The sequence below is a fragment of the Sus scrofa genome, chromosome Y, assembly GCF_054392235.1.
Source record: "Sus scrofa isolate SSC_HxYL_T2T_F1_AM1 chromosome Y, Sscrofa_HxYL_maternal_Yorkshire_Landrace_v2.0, whole genome shotgun sequence".
In the NCBI taxonomy this organism is placed as follows: Eukaryota; Metazoa; Chordata; class Mammalia; order Artiodactyla; family Suidae; genus Sus; species Sus scrofa.
In genome coordinates this window covers 2398826-2408304 of record NC_139402.1, presented here as the reverse complement: position 1 = coordinate 2408304, position 9479 = coordinate 2398826, and the positions used below count along the sequence as shown (strand labels likewise).

Here is a 9479-nt window from a genome sequence, read left to right as displayed (position 1 = left end):
CTGCCCTCTGCACCTGTCCGTGGGGGGGGCGGGGGGGGGGGAGTAGAAGACAGACCTTAAAGAGGACACCTGAGTCCCCAGCGTGTCGCCCCTCCCCCACGTTCCTTGCAGGGTCCTCCCGAGTTTCCACCAGGCGCCTTCCCCTCGAAGTCCCCGCACCGCTCACCAGATCCGGTCAGTTAAAGGCAGGGCCTGACCCAGTCTCAGGCCGGAGTCCCAGGACTGACTCATGGCCTGGCTTCTGGCACGTGCCCGCGCCCCCAAGCCTCCCCAGATGCCACCCTCATCACTTGCATGACTCATTCGGAGCCATCAGCTGAAACCTGATCACCTTTGAACACCTCCTCCGGTTCTTTTAGTTAAGGCACCCACTTTCTAGATGCTCCCACACCGTCCACGTCCTAAGTCAACCTTGGGAGAGCGGTGAGGAATGGGGACACGCCCACTTCCCCGCCCACACCCCAGGGGTCTTGGAAATGGACCCCACCTCTGGGCATCCTCGGTCCCCTTTGTAATCCCAATTGCACAGTCCACCTCGCCCCTCCCTGCCCAGGTTCCTGGTGCGTGTGGTCCTGCCGCCCCCCCCCCTTCAGCCCAGGTGCAGCGCAAGGACCAAGTCATCCTCCCCCTGCCCCCTCCTAAGCACGGAGGACAGATGGGTCTGAGCTCGAGGCCTGCGTGAAACGCTTATTTTTATTTTTATTTATTTTCTTAGCCGCACCCATGGCATGTGTAAGTTCCCAGGCCAGGGATCGAACCCGTGCCACAGCAGGACCCAAGCCGCTGCAGTGACAACGCTGGATCTTTAACTCGCTGTGCCACCTGAAATGCTTTTTAGGGAAAAACGTGTTCTGAACTTAAGAGATCCCACTCCTTCCCTGCTCCCAGAAGCGCTGGTGAAGCACCCATGGTGGCCAGGGGCCATAGACAGCGTGGCACTGACCAGGGAAGGCAGGGAGGGCACAGAGAGGGGCTTCGCGCCTCGGGGAGGGGAGTGGGTCAGTCAGAGGGGAACCGCAGCCTGCCAGCCTACTCCCCCCAACACAGGCTCTCCAGCTCCCACTTGCAGGGCCTCCCGGCTGGAGCCTGAAGAACCAGCTGAGGCTGGTTGGCCCCTGTGAGCGCAGCCAACAGCGATAACCATCACAGGGTCGGCCCTGCCCAGTCAGGCACATCTTGTGTACAAATGAAGACAGATGATTGCTTCAGCTAGGAGCGCTCCGCCACAGCCCAAAACCCACCGCCGCCCTCTCCTCCAGAGCCCCGAGGCCGCTGCGGGCGGGGGCGCGCCGGGCCCCGCAGGGCCGTTTTCCGTCCCCCAGTCCCAAGAAGCCTCAGGAAGTGCCGGAACTTCAAGGCCCTCCCCCACAGCCATCTTTACCTGAGCGACTGGAGCTGCTATCACCCCGGCAGCTGGACCAGCCTCCGGGCCCCGCCCCTTACCTGCCTCTCCCGGGAGGTCAATAGAGGACAGATGAAGGTTGTGTAAGGACACGGGGGCGGAAAAATGGCAGGTGCCCAGGGCTGGGGGGGGAGGGCTTCCTTGGCATCCATGCACACAGCATCGCCTGCTAGGGGGGACAGGGGAAAACCCCGCCCAAAAAAGGGGGGAAGGACAGAGGAAAAAAAGCGTAAGGGAATGAGAAAAACAGAAATCGAGAAGCAGGGAGGGAGGGAAATAAAAATACAAGAGTCATTGCACCAGCGTTGCTACAAAGGTTCTCTCCTCAACCTGGGGGTGCTGGTACACAGGTGTAGTCAGGTTGTGAAAATTCAGTGATAGGTACACTTATGACTTGGGCTATTTATAATTCAATAAAGCGTTCACAACGCTTCAAAACATCGTGGCCTCGGGCGATTTGGGGAGGGGGGATGTGCACCCGTGTGTGAAGACCTGCATGTCTGAGTGCGTGCATCTGCAGGTCTGTGAGCTGTGCATGTGAACACGCGTATAGACACTGCACGTGAGTGCACGAGAGAATAAGCATTTGATGGCGGCACACGTGTCCCTGTCCGTCTGGGAGGCCCCACGTCACAGTAAGCCACACAGGGCACCAAGACCTGGGAGGTCCGGCTCTCCTCTCCCCCACCCAGTGCCCGGCTCGCTAAGTGCACCTGGAGTCTCAGGGTCAGGGCCGGGGAACCCCACAGAGTGGCGGGGTACTCCGGGGCACTCCAGTGACAGGCCTGGGACAGGCTGGGTTCTCTCAGAGGGAACAGGCAAGCCCTCCAGAAACCGAGCCTAGAGAGGGTACCGTGCCTCCTCATGCTATGGCCCTGAATCTGTCGCCCCTCCCACGGGACGCGCCGGGTGTCCCGGCCGAGACTCTATCCCGCAGAGCCCAGGAGTCATCAGGGCGAGTCGAGGGGTCGCAGCTGGGACTCAGGGTTCTGCAGGAAAGGCCAAGCCTCAAGCGTGAGGGAAGGAAGCCTGGGGTCGCGGTCTGAACTCGGGAATCATCGGGTAGAGTCCTGCGCTTGCGATCGGGCCTTGGGGCTCAATGGGGCCAGCCCAAGGGTGCGCGCCGCCGAGACCGGAGGAAGACCAGGCGGGGGACACGACAACCCCGGCCTTTCCCCTCCGCCGCCGCGGTCCGTCGCGTCCGCCTGGCCCGGCGTGACCTTGACAAGGTCAAGGCTGCCGCCGCGCCCCCGGCCCTGCAGGGCGCATGGGCGGGGCCCTGCTCCCTGCATACCCCGGGGCGCCGCGCGCGGGAAGGGGCGGGGCGGCGGCGGCGCGGCGTAGCCAATGGGCGCGGCCCTCGGGGGGCGAGGGGCGGGGCGCAGCGCGGCTCCCGGCAGCCCGCGGGGGCGCGGCGCGCGCGGAGGGGCGGGGCCGGGCGGCGGCGCAGCCAATGGGCGCTGCGCGCGGGGGCGCGGGGCGGAGCGTTGGCGCCTTAGCGGCTGCGCTCTGGCAGCCCCGTCTTTTCGGTCCCGGCGGCGGCAGCGCTGACCAGAGGCGCCTACCTTGCGATCTCCGCGCCTCCGCTCCGCTCTCCGGCCGCTGTGCTGCTCGCCCCGCCACCATGACGGAACAGGCCATCTCCTTCGCCAAGGACTTTCTGGCCGGAGGCATTGCCGCCGCCATCTCCAAGACGGCCGTGGCCCCCATTGAGCGGGTCAAGCTGCTGTTACAGGTAAGGCGGGCTACGCACGCGCGCGCGCGCGGGTGAGGGCTAGGGGCCCGGGCGCGGGGACAGCGGGCCGGGCGGGCCGCGTGCACCGGAAGCGGGAGGCCGCACCGCTTTGTCCGCGCGCCGCGGGCTTCCGGAGGCGGCCCGGGCGCGCGTCATGTGGGCGCCGCCGCATGCGCAGTAGCGGGGCTGCGGCAGCGCTCTGGCTGCCAGTAGTTGGGCTCACGGCATCCGCGCTTGCGCACTGGGTCCTGCGGGCCCGGCCCGGGGGACGCATGCGCGTGAGGCACCGCGTGAACAGACCCCACCGCGGCGCGGGCGGTGACCTTGGGCGGGTCTCCACGGCCGTGTTTCTGACTTTTCACGGGACTTGAGTTCTATCTCCGTTTTGAAACCTTCTGTTCGGCTCTAAGTCGGAATAAACTGTCCTTACCTGTTAGGAAACTGTCAAAATTGTAGCACAGGTAGAAACAAGGCCAGGCCGTAGTTCGCATCAGCTGATGGATGATGGACAGTGAGTGATGAAAGGGGGGTTTCCTCCCTAGAGGCCATTCGCGAAACTTTAAGGCCGCTTGCACGACCTCTCTTAGTTGCGGACCCACCGTTTCGGGGAGGCCGTTGGCAGTGCCTTCCGAGCCCCCGGTGTGAACCCCCCGCCCTCGGCCCTCAGGTGCAGCACGCCAGCAAGCAGATCGCGGCCGACAAGCAGTACAAGGGCATCGTGGACTGCATCGTGCGCATCCCCAAGGAGCAGGGCGTGCTGTCCTTCTGGAGGGGCAACCTGGCCAATGTCATCCGCTACTTCCCCACGCAAGCCCTCAACTTCGCCTTCAAGGATAAGTACAAGCAGATTTTCCTGGGCGGCGTGGACAAGCACACGCAGTTCTGGAGGTATTTCGCCGGCAACCTGGCCTCCGGCGGCGCGGCCGGCGCCACCTCCCTCTGCTTCGTCTACCCCCTGGATTTCGCCCGAACCCGCCTGGCTGCCGACGTGGGGAAATCCGCCACCGAGCGGGAGTTCAAAGGCCTGGGCGACTGTCTGGTGAAGATCACCAAGTCTGACGGCATCCGGGGGCTGTACCAGGGCTTCAACGTGTCGGTGCAGGGAATCATCATCTACCGGGCGGCCTACTTCGGCGTGTACGACACGGCCAAGGGTGAGTGCGCTCGCGGGGCGGACGCGTGGGCGGGGGCGCTGAGACCGGGTGCGGGCGGGGCCTGCGGGCGCCCTGTGCTCACAGGGGCCTTTCTCTGCGTCTCTCCATTTCCTCTCCTCGGAAGGGGCTCCTTTCTGCTGCGTGGTCTTCCCCCACTTCTTTAAACGTCTCAGTTCCTAGAACAGTTAGACGCTGCGGCGTACGGTGTCTTGTCTAGGTGAGCGAGGCATGGCTCACCCTGGAACGTAAGCCGTGAAGGTCAGGGCCCGGGCCCAGCAGGCAGCTCTGCCGCGGAGCGGATGCGGAGGAGTCCGCTCCCCGAGGCTCTCGGCCCCTGGGGGCTGTCGTGCTGTAGGTGGCAGGCGCCGTCCCGGTCCCCAGGTGCTGCGTTTGACCGCGGCCTGACTCCTGGTGTCGCGGGCTGCAGGGGCTCCCCGTGGAGCCGGAGGGGGGCTGCAGCTGCAGCACCGGGCCTAACGCCGCCCGCGGCCCCGCAGGCATGCTCCCCGACCCCAGGAACACGCACATCGTGGTGAGCTGGATGATCGCGCAGACCGTGACGGCCGTGGCGGGCGTGGTCTCCTACCCCTTCGACACCGTGCGGCGGCGGATGATGATGCAGTCCGGGCGCAAGGGAGGTACGTCCGCTTCCCGGGCTCTGGGGGCGGGGCCCCGGGCGCGGCCTCTGCCGGCGGCGCTGGGCCTGGACACCACGTGGTTTCCGCGTCTGGGCCGGGGGTGGGGTAGCCTGGCTGCACGAGGGCCCCCGGGGTGCCTGCACACGCCCTTGGCCTGCCCTCCCTTCGCCCTTGCGTCCCTGGGCCCGGGGGTGGGAGTGGGGCTCTGGCACGGAGGGCTCCGGGCCGGTCCGACCCGCCCCGTGACCCCCGCCCTCTCCCCCAGCCGACATCATGTACAAGGGCACCCTGGACTGCTGGCGGAAGATCTTCAAGGACGAGGGCGGCAAGGCCTTCTTCAAGGGCGCCTGGTCCAACGTGCTGCGAGGCATGGGCGGCGCCTTCGTGCTGGTCCTGTACGACGAGCTGAAGAAGGTCATCTAGGCCCCGCCCCGCCCGGCGGGCACGCGGACCAAGGGACCCAGGGACCTACGTAGAATCATTCTCCACTGTCACGGACCATTGACCTTCAGAAATTCCAGTGTCCCTGCGGACGGCCCAGGCCTGGCAGAGGGCGCGGCCCCCTGGGGCCGCTACCCATCGATCGATTGCGGGGGGAGGGAATGATGGCGTCCTGGGTCCGCAGGGGAGGCAGCTCCACGAAGGCAGACCTAGACCCCAGGTGCTTGTAGGACCGACCTGTGTTTAAGTATTTATTTAAAAATCATGTCTCCCTTTGTACTTAAGCACTGTTCTCTTTTGCACAGCCGAATATTTGCGATTGTGTTCTATGTCGGGCATTCTGTTGCAAAACAATAAAATCAGGACACAGACCCTGCTCTTGCCTCTGAACGGAGCGCCCCTGTGTGGCGGGGGCACGGGCGTCCGTGGGTTTTCAGGTGGGAAGGCCCCTGCGTGGCTGCCTGGCCTGTGCCAGGAGCCGAGCCGCCCTTGGGTGGGGAGGGGTGCGGGGGCCTCTAAGCCTACCCCCACCTCCCTAGCCAGGTGCTGCTTGGGTTTCTCTACTGGAGCTGCCGCCCACCATTCCAGCCTCCACTGGAGCTGGACTCGAACCACAGCAGAGCTGTCTGGTGTGCCCAAGACCCAGCCCCAGGCAGGTCAGCCTGCTCCTGGCATGAATTTCTGCGTGATCTTGGGGACCTGCCCTTGGGGTCACCACTGCCAGCGTTGGGACCCGGGGACCGGGCACCCAGCCACCCAAGAACAGCACTGCCCGCTGCCTCCACAGTCAAGTGACCCTGGGAAGGACAGGCTGAGGTCTGCTACAGGGGAAGCCACGTGCACCGCGGCCCCAGCTGGGAGGCAGATCTGAGACCTCCAGACCAGGGCGAGGTCGGGTTAGAGGAAGTTTGAGCAGGCTGTCCCCAGGGTCGCCCAGCTCCTGAGGGGTGATAAGGGACAAGACACGACCGGTCAGTTCTCACGCTCCCCAGCTCCTGGGGTGGGGTCACTTGGAACCTGTCTTCCCAGATCTGCTTTCTGAGCAAACTGCCCGGTTCAGAATTGGGCTGCTCTTGGCGTCTAGCGCTTGTTTCATCACCAGCCCTGGGCTTTCTGCAGGAGTGTCAGTGTGCCGGTTTCCTGTGCCTCCCGAGGAGGCTGCCGGGTTTTACTCCTGTAGCTGGAAGGGGACGTGTAGCCGCTCCTTCTCACGCAGCCTTACAGAGAGGGAAGCACGATCCAGCGGAGGAACCAGGCAGGCAGGGCTCAGGACCCAGCAAACCCAGTGGACTTTCTAGCCGGGTCCCGAACGCCGCTAAGTCCAGGAGGCGGAAAGTGGGTCCCGGCGGCGGGTCCCCGCCTCCGAGGGCCAGTGACAGGGTGAAAATTCAGGCCCTTTATTGGAGAAATGAGCGCAACACAGAGTCCCCTTGCGCGAGGCAGCAGCAGCACCTACACTGCACCGCGCTTCCCCACCCCTGCCCCCGCCTCCAACGTCCACGTCCAAGGGCGACCAGCCGAGAGCGAGTCCCGCGCACCAACTTCATGTTTCCCCCAAAACCTGCACCTCGGCCACGGGACACTCCTCCCGGCTCTCCTGCTCGGGGTCCCACGCCATCTGTGGGGTAAGGGGGTCGGGGTGACAGAGCCACAGGGTCTGTGGCCAGGGCTGAACCAATGGGGGGGTCCCGCCCCGGGGAGCACCTCGGGGTGACCGGCCCCTCCCCTGCCCGACTCGTCACCCGGACCCCAGGCGGGGCTGTGGGCACGTGGCCCCGGGCCCACCCGCTGGCGGGGAGGGGCGGCCACATACCATCCTTTCGTTCTGCAGGTTGTCACTGATGGGGTCTTTCAGGTGAGGGATGGGCGGGAGCAGCTTCTGCCTCACTGAGAACCTGGGAGAAGAGTCACCTGCTCTGAAACCCGCCCCCGCCGGCCGCTAGGGGGCGGCAGCGAGGCCACGAGGGACAGACCCGACCTCGCTGGGAGGGGTCTCTTGCCCGCCTCCCCCGGAGACGTGGAGGAAGGAGAAGTCCGAGTCCGGGGCGGGCGGAACTGCATCTCCTCGGTCGGCTGCCCCACCGCCCGAGACCCCGTAAAGAAGCAGGCGGCCGCCATCCCATCCCTGTGGCAACCTTGGCCTCCGCACAGCTTCCACACCGAGCCGGTGGTCCCCTCCGGGGCAGCGGCCTATCCACCCTTCAACCGAGCGGCTGGGAGGGGTGAGGGTGAAGCCAGGAGAGAGGAGCCGCAGAGCCGGGTCGGGGGTGCGGGATGGGATGGACAGACTTGAGGTGGGGCTGGGGGCTGGGCGGGGCCCACCGACTGGGCAGAGCGCGCCGGCCTTCGGGAGGGACCCCAGCCACAGGGCTTGCCAGGCAGGTGGGAAAGCCCATGAGGGCACTGCTGCCCCCCGGGGTGGGAGAGGGAACCCAGAGCCTCGTCCTGAGGTTGTTGGAGGCAGAGGGGGGCGTCGGGGCACAGGGGCGGGAGCAAATAGGGACCAACAGGACAGCCTGGCTTCAAGCCCCCCTTCCCCACGTGTGCTGGGAGTGCGGGGAGGGCCCCCAAGATGCTGCATCGGGGACCCGGCTCCTTGGGTTCTGCAGTCGGCGAGGACCAGGTGGCAGAAACCAGCGTCGGGTCGGGAAAAGAGCGTCGGGGCGACGGGAGGCGGTGGCCCGCGACCTGCGACCAGCGCACGCGCACCCCACAGCCAAGACGCGGGCGCACGGGGTCGGGGGCGGGGGGAGCGTGGCCTGCGAATCGCGCTCCAGAAAACGACTCAGCAAACCGGGGGCGGGCGCTCACCTTCTGCATAACAGGAGCACAAGCCCCAGAGCCAGCAGCATCCCCAGCGCGATCAGCAAAGAGGTCAGCCAGGCCGGCAAGACCGTGCCCTTCTCTCCGTCACACACTGCGAAGAGGGGCGGAGGGGACCCGTCGGGGCCGGTCCTGGGGGCTCCAGGGACAGCCCCTCCCCGGGGCTCGGGGAGGAGGTGCAGGGCCACTGGGGCGGGTCCGTCCACCTGGGAATAGCACCCACCAGCGCGCGGGTCCGCGCCCCGCGGGAACCCCTCCCACAAGTCTAGAATCCCAACCGCCGCCACCCGCAGCACCACCGATGGAGCCTGGGAGGCGAGGGCTGGGAGCGGCCCACTGACAAGCGCTGCGCTCTGGCCAGTGTGTTGGACTCCCGGTTTGGTCTGGTTTTGTTCGTTTGGGGCCAGCTCTCCGCATGCAGAAGTAACTGGGCGGGGCGCCAACCCACGCGACAGCAGTGACACAGGGGATCCTTGACCGGCAGAGCCAGCCACCCGGTCTCTCTGCCTGATGCCACACTGGCGGGAGAGGTTGACCATCAGCAGTCTGTTCTGCCTGGAACCGCAGCCGGGCTCCCTCCCCGGCTAAGCCCTGGCTGCGCAGCTGCCCCAGTCCTTGAATTTGACCTGGGGTCATTGTGGACTTTTCACATGCACTTTGATTTTAAAAAATAAATTAAAAGCTTCATGAAAAGGCTGATCTTGTGACTGAGAGCGTTGGCAACAGCCATCTTCCTGCCACCCAGGGTCCCGCGGAGGCAGGAGGGAGGCGGCCACCAGCCCAGAGCCGCCTGGAGCCCCCAGAGGCTGGAAGAGGCAGAAAGGACCCTCCCGGGAGCCTCTGGAGGGAGCGGGGCCCTGGGACCCCTTGATCTCAGACATCTGGTCCCCAGGATTTTAACCCCCTTGTCTGATTATCCAGTTTCAAGGACAGGCTCTGAGAGGAGGTCCTCCTGGATGAGGGGGGCCCTGCATCCAAGGACGGTGTCCTCCTAAGAGACACCAGAGGAGACCCAGCCACAGAGAAGCCCCGGGAAGGGTGGCACTCACCGAAGCGCTGGGGGGCGCTCCAGTCGCCCCAGGGGAGATTGAAACTGGCGTCCTTGGCTCTTATTTTTACCGTGTAGGTTCCAGGATTGTACAGCCACAAGGAGTTTCTCTCCACCTGCAGTTCAGGAGGAAGTGGAAGGGAGAGTCCATTCTGGGCCCGAGGGGGGAACGGGGCCACGGGTGCGCTGCGAGTCCCCCCCAGATTCGTGTGCAGAGTCCTAACCCTCTGCCTCTCCG

The 9479-nt window shown here is 65.5% G+C and overlaps 2 protein-coding genes across 2 annotated transcripts in view; one reads left to right on the top strand and one right to left on the bottom strand.

Annotated features, from left to right (window-relative positions):
• Positions 1-2924: 2924 nt before the first annotated feature.
• On the top strand, positions 2925-5742 carry LOC146394323 (ADP/ATP translocase 3). The gene is made up of 4 exons (XM_085008965.1): positions 2925-3137; positions 3805-4291; positions 4789-4929; positions 5195-5742. Exons 1-4 carry the CDS (start codon positions 3027-3029, stop codon positions 5350-5352), a joined length of 897 nt encoding a protein of 298 aa, XP_084865091.1. The 5' UTR covers positions 2925-3026; the 3' UTR covers positions 5353-5742.
• A 1056-nt stretch (positions 5743-6798) lies between these two features.
• LOC102161330 (uncharacterized) overlaps positions 6799-9479 on the bottom strand; it is a 37040-nt gene continuing 34359 nt past the window's right edge. The window contains 4 exon segments of the mRNA XM_085009125.1: positions 6799-6988; positions 7184-7265; positions 8182-8287; positions 9243-9357. Of these exon segments, the coding sequence (XP_084865251.1) occupies positions 6914-6988; positions 7184-7265; positions 8182-8287; positions 9243-9357 (378 nt within the window). The 3' untranslated portion in view covers positions 6799-6913.

Excerpts from the sequence above, each read along its gene's own strand:
- LOC146394323 (XM_085008965.1), top strand. The coding sequence starts at position 3,027 with ATGACGGAACAGGCCATCTCCTTCGCCAAGGACTTTCTGGCCGGAGGC. Across the intron at positions 4,292-4,788 it reads CGTGTACGACACGGCCAAGG|GCATGCTCCCCGACCCCAGG; the intron begins GTGAGTGCGCTC and ends GCGGCCCCGCAG. Across the intron at positions 4,930-5,194 it reads GCAGTCCGGGCGCAAGGGAG|CCGACATCATGTACAAGGGC; the intron begins GTACGTCCGCTT and ends CCTCTCCCCCAG.